At 45.4% G+C, this 24,186-nt stretch overlaps 1 protein-coding gene across 1 annotated transcript in view; it reads left to right on the top strand.

Moving 5' to 3' along the window:
- Positions 1-1,151: 1,151 nt before the first annotated feature.
- stk26 (serine/threonine protein kinase 26) overlaps positions 1,152-24,186 on the top strand; it is a 30,368-nt gene continuing 7,333 nt past the window's right edge. The window contains exons 1-7 of the mRNA XM_083937593.1: positions 1,152-1,410; positions 20,446-20,514; positions 21,145-21,306; positions 21,389-21,445; positions 22,047-22,155; positions 22,237-22,394; positions 23,661-23,846. Of these exons, the coding sequence (XP_083793719.1) occupies positions 1,390-1,410; positions 20,446-20,514; positions 21,145-21,306; positions 21,389-21,445; positions 22,047-22,155; positions 22,237-22,394; positions 23,661-23,846 (762 nt within the window). The 5' untranslated portion in view covers positions 1,152-1,389. The remainder of the gene's footprint in view (positions 1,411-20,445; positions 20,515-21,144; positions 21,307-21,388; positions 21,446-22,046; positions 22,156-22,236; positions 22,395-23,660; positions 23,847-24,186) is intronic.

Below are 24,186 nucleotides of genomic sequence, written 5' to 3'. Positions count from 1 at the left end.
CCTTAAAGGGCCAGTCCATTAAAAACATATAAACATCAGTTTTTATACATATACATATGTTTTATCTTATATCATGTTAAAGATAAAAATGTAAATATCGCTATTTCTCTGCCTCTACTGCAGTTTATTTTTTTGTAATACACACAAACACATATGATTATAATTATTATTAATGATAATAATAATAATAATAATATGCTCCAAAGTGACATTATGGTCTTTAAATATCATTAAAAATGTGACTTTACTCCACTATAATAATAATAATAATAATAATTTAATATGATATACCGTGTATGTATGTATGATTAATAGTATATGTATATAATATGATGCTGCCTTCTCAAACTGTATGAAATGTTTATTCTTGAACAGCCAGTTCACTAAAAGAAAGAAATAAAAGGAAAGAAACACAGAAAGAAAAATGAACAAATAAAAAGAAAGTTAGAAATTAAAAAGAAAGAAACCCAAAAAACAAAGAAAGAAGAAGGAAAAAGAGAGGACTCAGAATAGAAGAAGCAAAGACTGAAAAGAAAGGAAAGAAAAGAAAAAACAAAAGGAAGAACAGAAAAGGAAAGAAAGCAAAATAAATGACAGAAAAAGACAGAAAAATAAGAAAAATAAGAAAAGAAAGAAAAGAAAGAAAAGACAAACAATGAAGAAGAGACAGAAAAGAACAGAAAGTAAAAAAAAGAAAAGAAAGACAAGAAAGACATAAATAAAATAAATAAAAGAAAGAAAGTAAATAAAGAAAGAAAGAGTGAAAATAAATAACATAAAGAAAATAAAGAAAACAAGAGAAAAGACATAAATTAAAGTAATAAATAAAGAAATAAAGAGAAGAAAGACATAAAATAAAGAAATAAAGAACATAAATAAAGAAAGAGTGAACATAAATAACATAAATAGAAAGAGTGCAGGCCCGTTCCAGCAGGTGGCAGTAGACGTAAACTGACATTTACAGACTCTGCGGCTCCGCCCTGAACGCATCATCATCATCATCAGCAGCGGCGCGTCATCGTCGTTTGCTCAACACTCAACAGACTCACAGGGTGCGTGTGTGTGCGTGCGCGCTCTGGCCTCTACGTGTGTGTGCGCGCTCCGGAGTGTGTGCGCGCTTTGGAGTGTGTGTGTGTGTGTGTGTGTGTGTGTGTTTTGAGCTTTTCTTCTCTGCTCCAAACAAACCGCGTCGGACTTTTATCGGATACCGTGTTTGTGCTCCGCGTCGACGCGCTGCGTGTTTCCGGGGACTTTACTGCTGTCGGAGCTCAGAGGAGGAGAGGAAGAGAAGAGAGGAAGAGTTAAAGAAGGAGAAGAAGGAGGTGAAGAAAGAGAGAGAAGAGAGAGAGAGCTGGAGGAGGAAAAGGGCGTTCGTACCCAGAAGTAACCATGGAAGTTCCTGGTATGCAGGTAAGCTGAAAGGTGAAGGCGGCGGCGGCGGCGGCGGCGCGCTCCGGACGCTGTGACCCGGGTTTGGGTTAGGGGGAAGCGGAGGCCACGTCCCCGGGTCTGACGGGCTCTACCTGCGGGCTTTAACCGTGTTTCACCTCCGGAGCTCTTCATTCAAATGCACCGTGCTACTTTATGTAACACGGCCCCACAAAGTGACTGTACGCCACTCCACAGCGACTTTAGACTGGATTTATGGAGTTAAACAGCTTTAAAATAGTCTTAAAGTTACTTTAAATGCTCCAAACTGACTTTATACTGGAGTTATGGAGTTAAAACACCTCTGTAATGGTCCTAAAGTTATTTTAAATGCTACAAACTGACTTTATACTGAGCTTATGGTGTCAAAACATCTCTGTAATAGTCCTAAAGTTACTTTAAATGCTCCACAGTGACTGTACGCCACTCCAGAGTGACTTTATACAGAATTTATGGAGTTAAAACATCAAAAATCTGTCTGCAATAGTCCTAAAGTTACCTTTAATGTCCCAAACTCACTTTATACTGGACTTATGGAGTTAAAACATCTAAAACAGCTCTGAAATAATCCTAAAGTTACTTTAAATCCTCCAGAGTGACTTTATACTGAAGTTATGGAGTTAAAACATCTAAACTCTGTCTGTAATGGTCCTAAAGTTACTACTAATGTCCCAAACTCACTTTATACTGAGCTTATGGTGTCAAAACAGCTCTGAAATGGTCCTAAAGCTACTTTATGCTCCAAAGTGACTTTACCCCACTCCAGAGTGACTTTATACTGAAGTTATGGAGTTAAAACACCTAAAACAGCTCTGAAATATTCCTAAAGTTACTTTAAATGCTCCAAACTCACTTGTTAGTGACTGTACTCCACTCCAAACTGATTATATACTGGATTTATGGAGTTAAAACACCTAAAATCTGTCTGTTATGGTCCTAAAGTTACTACTAATGTCCCAAACTCACTTTATACTGAGCTTATGGTGTCAAAACAGCTCTGAAATGGTCCTAAAGCTACTTTATGCTACAAAGTGACTTTACCCCACTCCAGAGTGACTTTATACTGAAGTTATGGAGTTAAAACACCTAAAACAGCTCTGAAATATTCCTAAAGTTACTTTAAATGCTCCAAACTCACTTGTTAGTGACTGTACTCCACTCCAAACTGATTATATACTGGATTTATGGAGTTAAAACACCTAAAATCTGTCTGTTATGGTCCTAAAGTTACTACTAATGTCCCAAACTCACTTTATACTGAGCTTATGGTGTCAAAACAGCTCTGAAATGGTCCTAAAGCTACTTTATGCTACAAAGTGACTTTACCCCACTCCAGAGTGACTTTATACTGGATTTATGGAGTTAAACACCTCTGAAATCTGTCTGAAATGGTCCTAAAGTTACTACTAATGTTCCAAACTGATTTTTTAGTGACAATATGGTGTTTAAATATCATTCAAATGTCCTGAGAATATTCATATAGTGACTTTAAATGTGACTTTGCTACTTTAAAATGAGTTTAAAATGTTCTTAAATCTCCTAAGTTATCTGTAGTATTAATATATTGACTTATAATGTGACTGTTACTTTAAAATTAGTCTAAATTGACATTATGGTGTTTAAATATCATTCAAATGTCCTGAGAATATCTATAAAGTGACTTTACTCCACTCCAGAGTGACTTTTTACTGGACTTATGGTGTTAAAATATCTAAAACCTGTCTGAAATAGTCCTAAAGTTACTTCAGATGTCCCAAACTGACCTTTTTAGTAACTGTATGGTGTTTAAATATCATTAAAATGTCCCTGTAATGCTCTTAAAACACTTATAATGTGACTTTGCTACTTTAAAATGAGTTTAAACTGACATCATGGTGTTTAAACATCATTCAAATGTCCTGATAATATCCATAAAAGTGACTTTACTCCACTCCAGAGTGACTTTATACTGGATTTATGGTGTTAAAATGTCTCTGTAATGGTCCTAAAGTTACTACAAATGTCCCAAACTGACTTTTTAGTGATATTATGGTGTTTAAATATCATTCAAATGTCCTGAAAATATTCATAAAGTGACTTTAAATGTGACTTTGCTACTTTGAAATGTTCTTCAATCTCCTAAATTAACTGTAATATTAATATATTGAATTATAAAGTGACTTTAGTACTTTAAAATGAGTCTAAAGTGACATTATGGTGTTTAAATATCATTCAAATGTCCTGATAATATTCATATAGTGACTTTAAATGTGATTTTGGCTCGTTTAAGTAACTTTATCGTGTTTTCTGTCACATATATCTCACAGTTATTACTTTAAATATGATTTTGGCTCGTTTAAAGTCACTTTATCGTGTTTTCTGTCACATATATCCAACAGTTATTACTGTAAATGTGATTTTAATTCACTTTATACATCTTAAAATGTCCCTGCAGTGACACATACTGCGACTTTGGCACGTCACACTGGCTGTAATTACATAATAATGATCTTTTTATCATTTTAACGTATTATTGCGTTGCTGTAATAGTGACGTAACATTCGCACGGTGACTCATTGTGTCTGCGAGCTTATTTTAAACCTTTATTTATAGCTCGCTGTCTCTTTATCTGCTTTTACAGGAGTCATAATTGGACTTCCTTCAAAAAGGCACGAGGCGTGTCCGTGCACTTACTCCTTCAGTGACCTACATTGTGACGTAGCGTCGTTTTATACCTTTTATTCTGCGTTTACCTCTGGATTTGTGTTCTGACACATGCTCTAGGGGTGTGTTTGACGCTGCGTAGCAGGGTGATGATGTTGCACCATGTTATGAGCAAGGCAGTGAAGCTCAGACTTTTATTTTGAAGGGCAGCGTTTTGTGATGTTTTATTCTGTTGAGTTTTATAACAACGAGAGGAAATCGTGTAATTGTTAGTAATGTAAAGTGATGTTTACCAAGGGAAAATGTCGGATAAGTACCGGAAGTATAGCAGTGTTTTATTTTCTTAACCTGTCCTTGATGCGTTCTGTCCTTTGCTACTTCCTCTTTCGTCCGTGTCGTCCCAGAAAGGTTCCCGGTTCTGCCGCTCTTCGAATTTTTTGTAGTGTAGCCCGTGGAATTACCTCTGGGGTTCTTGTAGCCTTAGGTCGCCCTCCCACTGTGCCTCCGTCCCGTGCCCCGTGCTTTAGGGTCCTTGTCCCCCCCTCCAGGCCCGTTTGTACTCACACTACCTGGGCCTCGGAGAATGCTTCTTGCTGCCTATACGTCATCACGCCGTAACACGTCACACGCATTGATGACGTCATGGCGATGCGTGGCTTTGTTTCCAGATCTTTCCGTAGACCTCGGAGTTTTTGTGCGTCTTGTCGACTGTTTTTGAATCTTTTCATCGACCAAATCTGCAGTAAACACTCCACCTCCGCATCACACCAACGTGAACCTTTCACCGCCATTGTTTGAAATGTCCGCGCATGGTCCCTCCTTCTTTTTTCTATGTCCCAACAGGCGCACAGGAAATGACCTCAGAACCGCCGTAGGCCTCGTGCTCGTACACGTGCGCACGCTAGTGCTCGTACATGTGCAAACGTGCTTTACTAAAGCCCACCTCTCCCAAACGGGCCGTGGACGGCAAGCGTGCCGCTCCTAGACACGGTGCGGTTGTGGGTCTAACTTTGAATGAGAAGGTGTGTCCGAACTTTTGCTCTGTGCTGTAGTTTTTGACATAGAAATGGCACTTTCAAAATAAAACGACAAATAAAACCTATGAAATAACCTTTACATTGTCCACTTATGTAATGTGGAAACTCAAACACGCCTGGTTTTACCGCCTGGTTACACTTGTTTGCTCTAAAAGTGAATGTTTCCGCTCCGTAATGCAGAAAGGTACGAAGGTAGACCCGGGGATTAACTGTTGAAGTCATGCAGGAGCGTGTGTTTGTCTACTGAACAACACAACGCAGAGTTAGACCCACTGCAGTCGCTCAGCGAGGCTGAATCCGTGCGTTTCCGCCGCCTCAACAGGGCGTGTGGAGCGTCAACCCTGCGCTCGGCCTCCTGTCGGGCCGGCTCTCAGCTCAGGTGTGTCTACCTGTGGGACAGGCTGCCCGGCTGTCACCGCACTCGCTCTGCCTGCTCCGTGCGTCCCAGAGGGGGGAGGGGGGGGGGCGGGGCGTGTAAACGGTGTGGAAGGCTGGTTAAATCAACACACACCTGACACCCGGCTGCAGCTGCTGCAGACGACAGAAATATCCGCTCTACCTGCCAAGAGCACTGCTGATGCATTGTGGGACGTGTTGCGTAACGCTGAAAAAAACACAACAACTTGAGAGACAGTTGAGCGGCGACTTCCTCGTTTTATTTTATATTCAGTTATTAACCCTCCTGTTCTCCTAAGGGTCAATTTGACCCCATTTAATGCTTAAAATCTCTAAATAATGTCATTTTTTTGCTTTATATTTATGACTTTTCCTCATTTTATGGGGACGACTCATAAAAAACCTAAAATTATCATGATTATATATATTTTTTATTGTTCTTATCGTACATGTACTTGTGGCATCGGTGTTCCTTTGGGTCAGTTTGATCATCTGGATGATTTAATCATTATTATTATTGTTTATTTCACAATTCAAATATTATATGAGGTCAAATTCACGCTGCTGTCCTTGATAACGGACGTTACTTTCATTCCAGATGTTACAAATAACACAAAATAGCACTAAAATAACAGACTTACTTTAAAACACACACACAGAAATCCCTCCATGCAGTTTAACATCAGTGATATTTTTCATTCTGCTAAAATAAAAACATAAAGTACCCGACTTCACTTGAGTCACACATTGATTAGGATCATTTTACAGATGTTTAACGGTCAAATTGACCCCAAGAATAAATGGTATTGGTGTAATTTGGGGGCAACAGGAGGGTTAAATCAAATGGTGCACGGTTATATTCAGTTATTTGGCTTTCGGCCCAATAAGTACACTACTTAATCACTGTGGTTTCTGGTAACTTCAAACTGCTACGGTCGTTTTTATATCAACTTTACAGATTATTTTAGCGTCTTTCAGGTGAGATTATGGCGATACCAGAACTTTAAACATCCATAAAATACTAGTATAAACAAACACGCTCAATAACTCTTTATATGCCACGAGGAACGACCGATATGTGACTTCTAAGAACTTAAAAACTCCCCAGTTACAGATATTTTTGTAACTAGAATGAAAATAGATGTTTTGACGTGTCTCGTGCAGCTTAATCACTTTGGTTTCTGGTAACTTCAAGCTGCTTTGGTCGTTTTTACATCAACTTTACAGGTTATTTTCGCCTCTTTCAGGTGAGATTATGAACTTTAAACGTCCATACAATGCAAATATAAACAAACGCGCTCAATTACTCTTTAAATGCCACGAGGAACGACCGATATGTGACTTTTAAGAACTTAAAAACTCGCCAATTACAGATATTTTTGTAACTAGAATGAAAATAGATGTTTTGACGTGTCTCGTGCAGCTTAATCACTTTGGTTTCTGGTAATTTCAAGCTGCTACGGTCGTTTTTATATCAACTTTACAGATTATTTTAGCCTCTTTCAGGTGAGATTATGAACTTTAAACGTCCATACAATGCAAATATAAACAAACACGCTCAATGACTCTTTATGTGCCACAAGGAACGGCCGATATGTTCCTCGTGGCACAGGCGAAGACCTCTCAGTCCTTCTCCTGCGTCGAACAGTGGGCGACTCTGTGCTGCTGTGTCATCCCAACACTTCATAAACTGTTTCATGAAGCCTGACCAGACAGCTGACGCTTCTGCGGGTTATTGGCTCATCGCAGACGCCGTTTGCAGCTTTACACATTCCTTGTTTGAAAGAAGAAGAACTGAGCCTTATGTAATTTCTCAACCACGCCACCATCACGACTCTGTTATTTACAACGCTTTTACAGTCCGCGTTAGAATAATACGGTGATTGTTCGAGTGTAATTCGCTGCCGCGGGCGCATGACTTCTGTATCAACTCTTTCAGGGTTTCCCACAGTCCCATGGAAACACAGGCCACCTCCGCCAGCAGCAGCAGGAAGACATGGATTTACTTTTATGAAACAGCAACGATTAGTCAAGAGACTGGTGATGTCTTTAGATTTAAAGACATCCCCTTGGACTCTAAGGGCGCCCTCCCACTGTGCCTCCGTCCCGTGCCCCGTGCTTTAGGGTACTTGCCCCCCCCTCCAGGCCCGTTTGTACTCACACTACCTGGGCCTCGGAGAATGCTTCTTGCTGCCTATACGTCATCACGCCGTAACACGTCACACGCATTGATGACGTCATGGCGATGCGTGGCTTTGTTTCCAGATCTTTCCGTAGACCTCTGAGTTTTTGTGCGTCTTGTCGACTGTTTTTGAATCTTTTCATCGACCAAATCTGCAGTAAACACTCCACCTCCGCATCACACCAACGTGAACCTTTCACCGCCATTGTTTGAAATGTCCGCGCATGGTCCCTCCTTCTTTTTTCTACGTCCCAACAGGCGCACAGGAAATGACCTCAGAACCGCCGCAGGCCTCGTGCTCGTGCACGTGTGCACGCTCATGCTCGTACATGTGCACACATGCTTTACTAAAGTCCACCTCTCCCAAACGGGCCGTGGACGGCAAGCGTGCCGCTCCTAGACGCAGTACGGTTGCACTCACACTGGTCAAAGGAACCAGACTTTAGCCGTGAAACGTGCTCGGGCACGGTACGGATGGACAGTGCGACCTTAGAAACTGCAACGGCGCCAAGAACAACAACAGCACAAGCTTTACCGTTAAACTGGAGGCGACTAACGTTACTACCAAGACCCGTTTCTGTCGTAACTGTGTCAAAAAGTCGTTCGCGTTCTCCGCGCTTTCCAAGTTGTTGGACCGGAAGAAAACGCCGTATTCAGACCAGCTGCTTGTTGACGGAGCACTACCTACTTTTGCGTAGCGTTCAGCCTCTTTCATGTACGGGGGAACCGCAACTATCCGATTATTACCTTAACCGGGGAAAGACCATATCTGGGTCACTGCTGTGCATGTAAACGCACTAATAGTTGTTTTTAATGACAGTCCTTGGCAACTATTGGATGAATTACCCTGAAGTTTGGTTCATTTATTATAACTTTACAGTTTAATTCCTCTCCGTTTTACGACGCCAAAGCAAAACCAGGTTCGATGTTGCTTCGCTGTTGTGGTCGCAAACAAACGGAAACCATTACATGAAGTCGTAAAAGATAGTGTCATTACGTCTCGCTGATGGATGTTGTGTCACGAAGGCCTCGCTCGATGACTCAGAGGCGTCTACGGCAGCTTGATTAGACTTTTACTGCTTGATTGATTGATGATGTGCCGGCCGTCTACGGGAAACCCTCAGAATGACTGTGCGCGCTCAGGTACACGGAAACACAGTTTTATTGGTGCTTATCTCATTGTTGGTGTTCCCGCTCAGTGTTTTGGATGTCTCTGGAGAGGGTACAGCGACGCTCTGAATGCCGAACCCTGACAGAAAGATGATCAAGTGAAGACGGCATGTCTTGATCAAGTCTTTTTGCCCTGATCCCAAATTCAAGTCCTTTTAAATATTGGGATCCGCGGAGAACAAGGAGCTCTAGACTGGAGGTTCTTCTCCTCTGCAGAGAAGTTTATTTTTGTCCCGTCATTAAGTCGTTCCCTAAATTAACGTTAATTACAGCTGATGCGATCTAACCGCCGGTGACGTTTGTCTGTTTTTACTCTGCAAGAAGAGAATCCAGGGTGCCTTAACTTTATCAATGTCACTGGAATTAACACTGGAAGTGTGTCTGTCTTTGTCCATCTGTCCGTCTTTGCGTCCGTCTTTGTCTCTCTCTGTCTGTCTTTGTCCCTCTCTGTTGATCTGTCCATCTTTGTGTCTGTCTTTGTCTCTCTCCGTCCATCTGTCCGTCTTTGTCTCCGTCTTTGTGTCTCTCTGTCCATCTGTCTGTCTTTGTCTCTCTCTGTCCATCTGTCTGTCTGTGTCTCTCTCTGTCAATCTGTCTGTCTTTGTGTCTGTCTTTGTCTCTCTCTGTCCATCTTTGCGTCCGTCTTTGTGTCTGTCTTTGTCTCTCTCTGTCAGTCTTTGTGTCTGTCTTTGTCTCTCTCTGTCCATCTGTCCATCTTTGTGTCTGTCTTTGTCTCTCTCTGTCTTTGTGTCTGTCTTTGTCTCTCTCTGTCTTTGTGTCTCTCTTTCCATCTGTCCATCTGTCTGTCTTTTCTCTCTCTCTCTCTCCTTCTCTTCCTCTCTCCGGTGCAGACAGATGTGCGTCCTCCACAGAGCTGGGTCTGTCTGACGTTCCTGTCTGTTATAGTGAAGGTTTTCAACGCCACCGTACTCTACGGGGGAATTGTTGGGTCTCTGTAAATCATAAATAAGTCATAGAGTGTGGTCTTTACCTGCTCTGTACAGTGTCCTGAGATAACTTTTGTTATGATTTGACACTATAAATAAAATTGAATACTTGTTTTGAGCAACACAGAGGCTTCAGAGTCGACGTCTGTCTGACCTCTGACCCTTCTAGAAACAAGATAAACAGCAAAAGAGAGCACTTCCTGTTTCCCTGCTAAACTGTAACTGCTGCAGGGGATCAATTCTCTCCTTTCAGCCGAACCCTGGCGCGCTCTGGTGTTGAAACTTCCTGTTGTAGCTCAGTCCGCAGCGCTGATATGAACAGGTACAGCGTGAGCAGGTTGTTCCCAGGCATTGCGGGGAAGCCATCTGTAGGCGTGTCGACGGGCCGGCTCTTTGTCATTTCCACAGCTGCACCTTTTTTGAGAAGTGAAGCGTCCCCGTCACATAATCACAGGCTCCACCAGAGTGAAACCTGAAAGAGTCTTGTGAGTGTGTCTCTGGGTGCCTGTGAGTTTTGGCTTTGGCTGGTGACTCAGGTTTTCTGCAGTCTGAATCATCGTTTTTACTCTCCTCCTCCTCCTGTGCTCCTGTATTTACTTTGTTTACTCACCAGAGCTTTTAGACAGGAGCCAGGTGACTTCACAGACGTCACCTGTGCTCGACAGAGGTTTCATAACATTGCACATTACACATCCGTCGAGTCAGATTAGGCCACAGATTGAGATCTTGGTAAACCTGCGAGTCATTAAAGTCCCGGTTTGATCTTGACGTCGATGCAAAGACGAAACCAAACATGTCCGCTTTCAAAGAAGCTTCCACTGAAAATGGTCAGTTGGATAAAATGATGCACACGGACAACGTAGAGTTGTAGTTTTGGTTCAAGTAACAGCTGAAACGATTAGTTTCCTATACGGTTAAGTAGCAACCACTTTGATAATTCATTGAGGTTGCACTCACACTGTCCTTCCTCACCGCGCCAAAACAGGTTTTTCGGGTCAAGCCTTTTGCGTTTGACCAGTGTGAGCGCAACCGCTCCGCGCATAACTGCGGCACGCTGTGAAGGGCGCCCTCACACTGTGCAGAAGTGCGCTGTGACATAAAGATGCTACCTCTGATCGAGCACTCGGTACTCGACTGTTCATGGCTGTGTCACCCGGTGTGTGCAGTGATTTGAAGTTCATTTGAATGACTCTTACCGTAATATGTTACGTTAACACACCAGGCACGTTCTCCTATAACGTAGACTTACTCAGCCTGTTGTTCTCTATTCTAGTTTTATTTTAAATTTGCATTTCAAGATGAAATGTCGTTTCTTGGTGTTTGATTTTATCAAATAAATTTCCCCCAAATATGCGACTTATATGTGTTTTTTCCTTCTTTAATCTGCATTTTCGGCTTCATTTTGGGAGACTTTTAATCTGAAAAATACGGTAATCGTAATGAACAGGCATTTTCATAAAAAGGAGCAAATAAATACAAAAAAATACCCTTTGAAAAAACATGTTTATGAGCAATTCTGAGAAAAAGATCATGAAGTTTGACGATAAAGACGATGTTAAGTACATTTTTAGCTGTTTCAAACAACCTCTGACGGCACATTATACGGAGAGAAATCCCAATAGAAACTCAAAATATATTAAATTAGATTTTTGTTTGTTTGTTTTAATGAAGAGAAAACCCCTCACACACAATCATAGTGCCTCACCATCACAGTGAGGGCTTATCTGACTGTTTCCAGGGTAAATCCACGCAATCACAGCCATGGATCGAGTGTCGCACTTAACCCATGCGTAACTACGATCCCTTCTTCCTGGAGACCCGCGCTCTGCTCCTGTTCGTCGTCTCCTCGCTCATCGCCGCGCAGTTCTCCTCCAGAACTTCATCTCCGTACACTTTTTCTCGAAGCTCCCAGAGTTCCTTACGAAGGGCTTCGTTGTGCCGCTTCAAGGTCTTTTTCTCCGCCTTCAGGGAGTCGATCGTGCTGGCCGAAGTTCCTTGGACGTGACGTTGGAGTTGCCTGCGGAGCCCTTCGATCTTAAGCTGAAGAGCCCTGTTTTCCTGGCTCAGGGCGTCGGTCGCTGACTTTATCACGTAGTACTTTCTCTCCTGAGCCGCTTCTTCCGAGACCTTCCTCTCCAGCGTCTGAACCTCTTTTTGCAGAGTGTTCTTATGGGTGGTCAGAGCTTTTTTGTCCGCCTCCAGGGATCTACATCTCAGCTTAAAGGCGTTCAGAGTTTCGAGGTTGTCGTTGTAGGTCCCGATTTGCCCGGCCGTCGCGTCGTTCTGTAGCCTCAGGGCGTCCGTCCGTTCCTTCAGCGTGTCGTACTCCTGTTTCCAGTCCTTTTCTTTGAGAAGCTCGGTGTAGACGTCCGAGTGTTTCTTTCTCAGGACTCTGTTTTCCTCCTGCAGAACTTTCTCCTCGGCCTCCAGTTCGGCGCAATGGTCCTGGAAATTTTTCTTAATCACAAGCTGTTCAACGACCACCTGGATTTGCCGATTCAAGTCGCCGTTGACTTTCTCCAGAGCGTCCATCCGATCCAATGTCTCCCTGCACACGTCACCCCAGACTTTCACCTCGTCGTGTCTTTTGTTGAGATCTCGGAGTTCCTGTTGCAGGGCGTCATGGTGGCGACTCGCGGCCTCTTTTGACTCTTCCATTGCGTCTTTGCTTTCCAGCAAAGCTTCTTCAAACTGGATCTCTTTGTTCATCTCCTGAATCTGGTGCTGCAAAGCCTCGTTCTTCTGGCCGAGGGCCTCTTTCTCGGCTTTTGCGACGCCGTAAGACGCGACCGAGTCTTTGACGTGCCGACGCCTCTCCTCGAGCTGCAGGATCTCTTTTCGCAGGGCGACATTTTGCTGACTCATCGCCTCCTTCTCCTTCTCTATTAACGCACACATTGCCTCCACACGTGTCTGTTCTTGGAGTTGTTCCCTCAGGTCTTGAAATTGTTTCTGCAGCTCTTCGTGCTCGCGTGTCGCGGCCTCAGATTCTGCCATCACGTCGTCAAATCTGTTCAGCCTTTTCAGGATGTCCTGACGTGTTTGTTTCAGAGTTTGACCCTTGAGGAGCATGGCCTCAATCGCCGCTTTAGTCTCTTTGTTCGGCGCGTCAGTTGCGCTGTAACTCTGGACCTGATCGCAGAGCACCTTCACTTGTTCTTGAAGGGAGGCAAAGTCCTTCCTTGCAGCGTTCCCCTCCGCACGCGCTGTGTTGAATCCACTCGTGCACTTGTGAATTTGGAGGTGCAGCGTCTTTAGCTGTTGGGTGATGGCCTTTAGCTTTGCACTCATTTCAGCGCAGTCGCTACCTGGATCCTTCTGTTCCCGGTGAAGGTCCGTGTTACCGGACTCCAGAGGACGGACGGTGCGTTCGTTGCAGCTCATGTTTTTTTTCCTTCTCCGTGAAAAGACGCGTATCAGAAACACAGAACCAAGTCGTTGAAGAGAAAACAACCAATGCAAGAGCAGTGAAAGCGTAATGAGGGTTTCTTGGTGCTGTGAGGAGGTTCCAAATGTTTAGAACATGCATCAAAGCTCCGATGCGACATCACGCACTGTTCCTTTAATTAGCATCGTTGCATCATCGGCAGCAGAATGTTTACAATCGAATTAAGAAACGATCAAATCACAAAGTTTCTCTACAACAACTCCTGTGTCCCCTAATGGTGCGTTCCAGTTGTACTCATTCAATTCAATTCACATTTATTTATAGTGCCAAATCATAACAGAAGTGATCTCAGGACACTTTACAGAGTAGGTAAAGACCACACTCTATGACTTATTTATGATTTACAGAGACCCAACAATTCCCCCGTAGAGTACGGTGGAGACGAAAACCTTCACTATAACAGACAGGAACGTCAGACAGACCCAGCTCTGTGGAGGACGCACATCTGTCTGCACCGGAGAGAGGGAGAGAAGGAGAGAGAGAGAGAGAAGATGGACAGATGGACACAGAGAGACAAAGACAGACACTAAGACAAAGACAGACACACTTCCAGTAGCTATAATAACATCTATAGTAATGTGAATATGACTTATTAATACAGCAGAATAGTAGAAACAAGCACAGCTAAGGTGACAGATTATAACAGCAGCAGGAAGCGTTACGCAGGACCACGGCAGCAGGCGCCACCACCATCAGCAGAGACCTGCGAGACGACAAAGGGATTTCTGTAACTTTCCACTTGAACGACCCCTAAAGTTTGATTTCCGACTCGGAAAGTCGGACGATCCACACAACCCCTGAGTCGCCATTTAAAGATGGCTGCCCCCAGTTGTAAACCGTAAAGAAGCTCCTGTAATAAACCTTTTATTAACACTTAAATCAGCCGTATACATTATACACAGTATTGTTAGAAGAGTATACATCGGGGCACGGGCATCTGGTAAGGATGAACCCTGGGCGCCTCCCTAGGGAGGTGTTCCAGGCACGTCCAGCTGGGAGGAGGCCTCGGGGAAGACCCAGGACCAGGTGGAGAGATTAGATCTCCACACTGGCCTGGGAACACCTCAGGATCCCCCAGTTAGAGCTGGTTAATGTGGCCCGGGAAAGGGAAGTTTGGGGTCCCCTGCTAAAGCTGCTGTGCCCGAGACCCGACCCCGGATAAGAGGATGAAGATGAGATGAGATGTGTATATGCGAACTACAAAGCAGGCTGTGCCAACAACAGCTAACCGTAGCCTGGTGGTTTTTCCGACTTTGTAGCTGAAACACTGATAACTCGGGTGTGACGTCATTAACAGCAGCAACTTCCGACGTCCGATGTTAACGTAACGTTAACGCACCCTAAAGTATTTCCTAAAGTGTTTGAGGGCGCACTCCCACTGTGCCTCCGTCCCGTGCCCCGTGCTTTAGGGTCCTTGTCCCCCCCTCCAGGCCCGTTTGTACTCACACTACCTGGGCCTCGGAGAATGCTTCTTGCTGCCTATACGTCATCACGCCGTAACACGTCACACGCATTGATGACGTCATGGCGATGCGTGGCTTTGTTTCCAGATCTTTCCGTAGACCTCGGAGTTTTTGTGCGTCTTGTCGACTGTTTTTGAATCTTTTCATCGACCAAATCTGCAGTAAACACTCCACCTCCGCATCACACCAACGTGAACCTTTCACCGCCATTGTTTGAAATGTCCGCGCATGGTCCCTCCTTCTTTTTTCTACGTCCCAACAGGCGCACAGGAAATGACCTCAGAACCACCGTAGGCCTCGTGCTCGTACACATGCGCACGCTCGTGCTCGTACATGTGCAAACGTGCGAGTGCGCCCTGAGACTTTCGGCTGATTTTATAACAGCAGACAGCAAATAAATCCGTTCTGGTGAGGAAGCGTTTTTACCTGTAACCGTAAAGTGAAAGCTGCAAACATCCCCCGGACTTGTAACTGACTTTAATAAAAAGCAAAAGTGTGGAAAAAGTTCTCATGCTTCGTGACTCAACGGTCGTGTTTCCGACTGTAAATGAAACAGGAAATGTCAGAGAGCGGCGAGAGTTTCACACGATGCCGCTCCGCAGAGGTCGTTTTTGAGAATGCTGTGTTTGTACTTCCTCCTCCAGCAGCTGTGACCTTTGACCCCTAATACACACACACACACACACACACACACACACACACACACACACACACACACACACATACACAGTAACACACACACACAGAGCTCTTTTTTTGTTTGGATATTTGGACACCACTTGTTAGTATTAACATGGATCTCTCTCTCTCTCTCTCTCTCTCTCTCTCTCGCTCTCTCTCTCTCTCTCTCTCCCTCTCCCCCTCTCTCTCTCTCTCTCTCTCTCTCTCTCTCTCTCTCTCTCTCTCTCTCTCTCTCTCTCTCTCTTATGCACTGTACAGTTTCCACAGTCGTGTCCAAGTTCTCCTGCATGCGGCTGAATGTTTGCATGTTGCCTTCACTGACCTCACTGACACACACACAAAAACAACATTTAATTGTATCGTTGTGTTTTCAAGGTTTGAAATGTGCTTTGATTCTGACTAAAGTGCTCTAAACTGCTGAAACGTGTGTCATGTAGGACGGCATACGTGCTTTAACACAGAGAAATGAACACCTGCATGTTTGAGAGACTGAAAACAGCATTTTCAGAACATTTTTGCATGAATTTTTTATATTTTTTTTTACGTCTATTTAGCGTGAAACACTGGTTTCCTTTCTGTTGTCGTCCTTCTGTAGAAAACGGTCTCAAACACCACGTAGGTTGTTTGGATGGATGGATGGATGGATGGATGGATTGATAGATGGAGGGATGGATGGATGGATTGATGGATGGATGGGTAGATGGATAGATGGATGGGTGGATGGATAGATGGATGGGTAGATGGATGGATTGATAGGTAGATGGATGGATAGATGGATAGATGGATGGATTGATGGATGGATGGATGGATGGATTGATGGATGGATTGATGGATGGATGGATGGATGGGTAGATGGATGGATGGATGGATGGATGGATTGATGGATGGATGGGTAGATGGATAGATGGATGGGTGGATGGATGGATGGATGGGTAGATGGATGGATGGGTAGATGGATGGATGGATGGGTAGATGGATAGATGGATGGATGGATGGGTAGATGGATGGATGGATGGATGGATTGATAGATAGATAGATAGATAGATGGATAGATTGATGGATGGATGAATTGATAGATAGGTAGATGGATGGATGGATGGATGGATAGATGGATGGGTAGATGGATGGATTGATAGGTAGATGGATGGATGGATGGATGGATAGATGGATGGGTAGATGGATGGATTGATAGGTAGATGGATGGATAGATAGATAGATAGATGGATGGATTGATAGATGGATAGATAGATAGATGGATGGATAGATAGATAGATGGATGGATTGATAGATGGATGGATGGATGGATGGATAAATAAATAGATGGATTGATAGATGGATGGATGGATTGATAGATGGATGGATTGATAGATGGATAGATAGATAGATGGATGGATAGATAGATAGATGGATAGATGGATGGATGGATTGATAGATGGATGGATGGATGGATGGATTGATAGATGGATGGATGGATGGATGGATGGATGGATGGATTGATAGGTGGATGGATGGGTGGGTAGATGCACCGCACGTTTCTTCTTCTACGGGGGAAAATAGAGTCGGCGGCTGCTCACCGTAGTTGGAGACCTGTTGTGGCTCAATATTGGTCCATATATAAGGAGCACCGGGTTATAAGGAGCACTGTCGGCTTTTGAGACATTTGGAGGTTTTTAGGTGCAACTTAGAGTGCGGAGAATACGGTACTTTAATAGATGTAATTTGTGAAATGTAAAACTATCTTAATAGAGAAAGGGAATAAAGGCTGACGGACAGGTTTCCTGCCCTCGTACCACGGTTTGTGTTGAACTTAGTTTGTTCAGGTTAATGAAAGCACAGTGAAGACAAAAACAGCTTATCTGTGAATATTTAATCATATTTTCAGGGAGATTTCCACCTCAACGCTCTCGACTCTGTGACTTCGGTTAAACATTAACGTGAGAAACCTTTTTAAACTCTTCAGAGTCGGTTTGTTTGCATGTGAGCGATTCTGTAACTGATAAAACTGATAAAAATGATAAAATTAAAAGTTCCCAGACTGTGTTTTAAAGATTACATGAGCAGCAGCGACACATTAAGAGTGTTTTTAATCTGCAGTAACAGGACTGAGGGTTGAATATTTAACTTCCTCCTCCGCGCTGACACAGAAAGGTCAAAGTGTAACCTCTCAGGTTTATATAACCTCTCTGTCAAGTGCACTCCCTCATACGTTAGTGTTTATAAGTGTTTTTAAGGCCGTACCTGACTCTTGTTTTCATTATCAATGAAGCTTTTGGGCTGTAAGTGTTAGAAAATAGTGAAAAATGTCCATGGTGACGTCTTGGAGCAAATATATTTAGTTTAATCGGATTTAAAACAGAGGAAAAGGGCAGAAATCTCCATATTTGTCTTTAAATGGCTTTTTTTTTGTCCAAAAGCAGAATATATCCAGTTTAATCTGATATAAAATGTGGAGATTTCTGCCCTTTTTCTCTGTTTTATGTCTTTAAATTTCTTTTTTGTTAGTTTTAAATCAGAATATATTCGGGTTAATCTGATTCAAAAAGAGGAAAAAGCAGAAAATCTCCACATTTGAGAGGCTGAAAACTTCATTTTGCATGAAAAGTTACTTTTATTATTATTATTATTATTATGTTTTTATAGATTTTCATGTGTTGCGTCTCTACGGTGTGTGTGTGTTGCGTCTCTCTACGGTGTGCATGTTGCGTCTCTATACGATGTGCGTGTCGTCTCTACGGTGTGAGTGTAGTGTCTCTACGGTGTGCATGTTGCGTCTCTACGGTGTGCGTGTTGCGTCTCTACGGTGTGTGTGTGTTGTGTCTCTACGGTGTGTCTGTCGCGTCTCTACGGTGAGCGTGTTGCGTCTCTACGGTGTGCGTATTGCGTCTCTACGTGTGCGTGTTGTGTCTCTACGGTGTGCGTGTTTCGTCTCTACGGTGTGCGTGTCGTCTCTCTCTACGGTGTGCATGTTGCATCTCTCTACGCGGTGTGTGTTGCGTCTCTCTACGGTGTGCGTGTCGTCTCTACGGTGTGCGTGTTGGGTCTCTACGGTGTGCGTGTTGGGTCTCTACGGTGTGCGTGTTCCGTCTCTACGGTGTGCGTGTTCCGTCTCTACGGTGTGTATGTTTCGTCTCTACGGTGTGTGTGTTTCGTCTCTACGGTGTGCGTGTTGGGTCTCTCTACGGTGAGCGTGTTGCGTCTCTATGGTGCGTATTGCGACTCTACGGTGTGCGTGTTGCATCTCTTTACGATGTGCGTGTTGGGTCTCTACGGTGTGCGTGTTCCGTCTCTACGGTGTGCGTGTTCCGTCTCTACGGTGTGTATGTTTCGTCTCTACGGTGTGTGTGTTTCGTCTCTACGGTGTGCGTGTTGGGTCTCTCTACGGTGAGCGTGTTGCGTCTCTATGGTGCGTATTGCGACTCTACGGTGTGCGTGTTGCATCTCTTTACGATGTGCGTGTTGGGTCTCTACGGTGTGCGTGTTCCGTCTCTACGGTGTGCGTGTTCCGTCTCTACGGTGTGTATGTTTCGTCTCTACGGTGTGTGTGTTTCGTCTCTACGGTGTGCGTGTTGGGTCTCTCTACGGTGAGCGTGTTGCGTCTCTATGGTGCGTATTGCGACTCTACGGTGTGCGTGTTGCATCTCTTTACGATGTGCGTGTTGCGTCTCTACGGTGTGCGTATTGCATCTCTACGGTGTGCGTATTGCGTCTCTCTACGGTGTGCGTTGCGTCTCTACGGTGCGCGCTGACACAGATACGTCTGTGATCATTTAATATCTTATAATTTTTTGCGTCTAACACAAACAAATATATGTGAACAAAAAAAACAATAATCTAAAAATAACCAGGGCAACGTTCACCCACAGGTGCTTTAAATACCCGACACGCAGATAAGACGTGTGTGTGTGTGTGTGTGTGTGTGTTGGGTCCCTACAGTGTGTGTGTGTGTGTGTGTTGGGTCCCTACAGTGTGTGTGTGTGTGTGTGTGTGTGTGTGTGTGTGTGTGTGTGTGTGTGTGTGTGTGTGTGTGTGTGTGTGTGTGTGTGTGTGTGTGTGTGTGTGTGTGTGTGTGTGTGTGTGTGTGTGTGCTGGGAAAACCTCAAAGGAATGATAAAGAAAGTGCTCAACGGCTGTAAAATAGGAATAAAAGAGAGATTGCGGCGCCCTAACACTTGTGTAAAGGGTGAAAGTTCATTTTTGCGAGTGTGTTTCTTCACAGAAGGTTGTTTTTTATGAATATATTTAGTTTCTGATGTTTGGATCCGTCCTCCCTCCTCTCTCTCTCTCTGTGCTCGCCGTCTCCTCTGCGGAGAGCTGAAAGTATCATTAGACGGTTACCACTGTGTTTGCTGACAGGGTGTGGCCACGCTGTGGGCACTGTGTGTGTGTGTGTGTGTGAGGCAGTGTGTGTGTGTGTGTGTGTGTGAGTGTGAGTGTGTGTGCGTGTGTGTGAGGCAGTGTGTGTGTCTTTTTTTAGCTCAGGGACAGGAAACTCAGACGAATATCATACACTCATGTGGGTGTGTTTTTATTAAAACTTCATCCAAACTGTTACTTTACGGGACTTTCAGAACAAAGTTGTGTGTGTGCATGTGTGTGTTTGTGGTCAGGCAGCTGTGTGTGTGTGTGTGTGCGTGCATGTGTGTGTTTGTGGTCAGGCAGCAGTGTGTGTGTGTTCAGTTCCTGTTATCTTTAACTGTCATGCCAGCTTCCTTCTGTGTTTTTATATCTGTGTGTCTGTGTGTGTGTGTGTGTGCGTGTGTTGCGTCTCTACTGTGTGTGTGTGTGTGTGTGTGTGTGTGTGTGTGTGTGTGTGTGTGTGTGTGTGTGTGTGTGTGTGTGCGTGCGCGTTGCGTCTCTACTGTGTGTGTGTGTTGCGTCTCTACGGTGTGTGTGTGTGTGTTGCATAACTACTGTGTGTGTGTGTTGCATCTCTACGGTGTGTGTTGCGTCTCTACTGTGTGTGTGTGTGTGTTGCGTCTCTACTGTGTGTGTGTGTGTGTGTGTGTGTGTGAGTGTGTGTGTGTTCTTAATAACGTTCTCTCTCTCTCAGAGTTCTCAGATTGATCCTGAGGAGTTGTTCACTAAACTGGATCGTATTGGAAAAGGATCTTTTGGAGAGGTGAGTGTGTCCTTTATTGTTGTTGTTGTTGTTGTTATTTTAATTGTTGTTGTTTTAATTATTGTTCAAACCTGTTTTAAACTCGTCGTTTACGCTGAACTCATTAAAAACTGTTGTTTCACTCTGAAGAGAAAGTTTCTCAGCAAAGAAACAACAAACTGATGTTTCTTCATTTCAATCATCTTCTCCCTCCTCTTCTTCCTCTCCTCCTCCTCTTCTTCCTCTCCTTCTCCTCTTCTTCCTCTCCTCCTCCTCTTCTTCTTCCTCCTTCTCCTCTTCTTCCTCCCCCTCTTCTTCTTCTTGCTCCCCCTCTTCTTCTTCTTGCTCCTCCTCTTCTTCTTCCTCCTCCTCTTCTTCCTCTCCTTCTCCTCTTCTTCCTCTCCTTCTCCTCTTCTTCCTCTCCTCCTCCTCTTCTTCCTCTCCTCCTCCTCTTCCTCCTTCTCCTCTTCTTCCTCTCCTCCTCCTCTTCCTCCTTCTCCTCTTCTCCCTCCCCCTCTCCTCTTCCTCCTCCTCTTCCTCCTACTCTTCCTCCTCCTCCTCCCCTTCCTCCCTCTCCTCCTCCTCCTCCTCCTCCTCTTCCTCCTCCTCCTCCTCCTCCTCCTCTTCTCCCCCCCCCCCCCCCCCCCCCAGGTGTTCAAAGGCATCGATAATCGCACCCAGAGCGTCGTTGCCATAAAGACGATCGACCTGGAGGAGGCGGAGGATGAGATCGAGGACATCCAGCAGGAGATCACGGTGCTGAGTCAGTGCGACAGCCCCTTCATCACCAAGTACTACGGCTCCTACCTGAAGGTGAGCGCGCGGCACAGCCTTCTACGCACGGAAGCGTCCGCTACGGCACGGCTAAACACACTTCCTGTTCTTCCACACACAGGGCAGTAAACTGTGGATCATCATGGAGTATCTGGGAGGAGGTTCCGCGCTCGACTTGGTGAGTCTGAAGATTTCGCGTCTCTACGGTGTGTGTGTGTGTCTCGCGTCTCTACGGTGTGTGTGTGTGTGTCGCATCTCTATAGTGTGTGTGTGTGTGTTGCATCTCTACGGTGTGTGTGTTGCGTCTCTACGATGTGTGTTACGTCGCTACGGAGTGCGTGTTGTATCTCCGCGGTGTGCGTGCCGCGTCTTTACAGTGTGTGTGTGTGTTGCGTCTCTACGGTGTGTGTGTTGCGTCTCTACGGTGTGTGTGTTGCGTCTCTACGGTGTGTGGGTGTGTGTGTGTGTGTGTTTGTGTGTGTGTGTGTGTGTGTGTGTGTGTGTGTGTGTGTGTGTGTGGCGTCTCTACGGTGTGTGTGTGTGTGTGTTGCATCTCTACGGTGTGCGCGTATGGCGTCTCTACGGTGTGTGTGTGTTGCATCTCTACGGTGTGTGTGTTGCATCTCCACGGTGTGCGTGTGTGTTGCGTCTCTGCGGTGCGCGCGTATGCCGTCTCTACGGTGTGTGTGTGTGTTGCATCTTTACGGAGTGTGTGTGTTGCATCTCTTTCACGTTTTTTATATATATATATGTGTGTGTGTGTGTGTGTGTGTGTGCAGCTGCGGGCAGGTCCGTTCGATGAGTCCCAGATCGCCACCATGCTGAAGGAGATCCTGAAGGGGCTCGACTACCTTCACTCTGAGAAGAAGATCCACAGAGACATCAAAGGTGCGGACGGGTCCAGACGCGGACGACACCACAGTAAAAAATATACCAAATACTAAAAAGCCAAACCTTTGTCGTCCGCAGCGGCCAACGTCCTGCTGTCGGAGCACGGGCAGGTGAAGCTGGCGGACTTCGGCGTGGCCGGGCAGCTCACGGACACGCAGATCAAGAGGGAGACCTTCGTGGGGACGCCGTTCTGGATGGCTCCGGAGGTCATCCAGCAGTCCGCATACGACTCCAAGGTGAGACGCAGGACGCAGGACGCTCACATCTGCACACCGCATGTGTTGGTGGTTCAAATCCCCAGATTGTCCAATCATAGCGTAGCAACTGTAACTAGGCAGCACAGCACTCCGCGTTTAATGAATTTTAAGGGTTGTGTCTTCCTCCTCTTCTTCCTCTTCCTCATCTCCTCTTCTTCCTCTTCTCCCTCCTCCTCTCCCTCCTCCTCCTCCACATCCTCTTCCTCCTCCTCCTGCTCCTCTCCCTCCATCTCTTCCTCTTCTTCCTCCTCTTCTCCTTCTTCCTCCTCTCTCTCCTCCTCCTCTCCCTCCTCCTCTTCATCCTCTCCTCTTCCTCCTCTCCCTCCTCCTCCTCTCCCTCCTCCTCTGCCTCCTCCTCTTCCTCCTCTCTCTCCTCCTCCTCTCCCTCCTCCTCCTCCTCCTCCTCTTTCTCCTCCTCCTCTCCCTCCTCCTCTCCCTTCTCCTCCTCTCCCTCCTCTCCCTCCTCTCACTTCTCCTCCTCTCCCTCTCCTCCTCCTCTTCCTCCTCTCCCTCCTCCTCCTCTCCCTCCTCCTCTGCCTCCTCCTCTTCCTCCTCTCTCTCCTCCTCCTCTCCCTCCTCCTCCTCCTCCTCCTCTTTCTCCTCCTCCTCTCCCTCCTCCTCTCACTTCTCCTCCTCTCCCTCTCCTCCTCCTCTTCCTCCTTTATTCAGTGAAACAAAAACCTTTAGTCTCTTAATGAGTGTTTGAAGTTTCATAAATCCTCAGCCGTGGGGAATCCCTCGTCTTGTGTTTATTCATTCATCGCTGCACCTGCTGCACACACACACACACACACACACACACACACACACACACACACACACACACACACACACACACACACACACACACAAGCAGAAGTAGAAAGGCTTCATGAAATTATATTATCATTATACAAGAGGACGTCTCCTGACCTGCTCTGTCTTGTGTGTGTGTGTGTGTGTGTGTGTGTGTGTGTGTGTGTGTGTGTGTGTGTGTGTGTGTGTGTGTGTGTGTGTGTGTGTGTGTGTGTGTGTGTGTGTGTGTGTGTGTGTGTGTGTGTGTGTGTGTGTGTGTGTGTGAGACCATATGTTCAGTGTGTAACTGTAATGGAGCTGACGGAGTAAACAGTCGAACAGCGAAGAGCTTCCTGTTGTAATGTGACTCTGAGCTACAACTGCCACATGGTCATTGGAGAGTGTGTGTGTGTGTGTGTGTGTTTTAACTTCTCACCGTGTGTGTGTGTGTGTGTGTGTGTGTGTGCGCAGGCTGATATCTGGTCTCTGGGCATCACGGCCATCGAACTCGCCAAAGGTGAACCTCCGAACTCGGAGATGCACCCGATGAGGGTTCTGTTCCACATCCCAAAGTCGTCTCCTCCGACGCTGGGCGGAGATTTCTCCAAGAGCTTCAAGGAGTTCACGGAGGCGTGCCTCAACAAGGACCCGGGCTTCGTAAGAGACACACACACACACACACACACACACGCACAGACACACACACACACACACACACACACACACACACACACACATGCAGGGATACACAAAGACACACACACACACACACACACACATGCAGGGATACACAAAGACACACACAGAGACACACGCACACACAGATACACACACACACACACACACACACAGACACACAGACAGAGATACACGCACACAGAGACGCACACACACACAGGGGCACACACACAGACACACACACACGCACCCACACAGACAGGGACACACACACACACACGCACCCACAGACAGACACAAACACACACACACACACACA

This window comes from Echiichthys vipera, assembly GCF_963691815.1.
Source record: "Echiichthys vipera genome assembly, chromosome: 22".
NCBI classification, from domain to species: Eukaryota; Metazoa; Chordata; class Actinopteri; order Perciformes; family Trachinidae; genus Echiichthys; species Echiichthys vipera.
The sequence above is the reverse complement of the archived record's forward strand: the minus strand, read 5'-3'. Positions and strand labels throughout refer to the sequence as shown.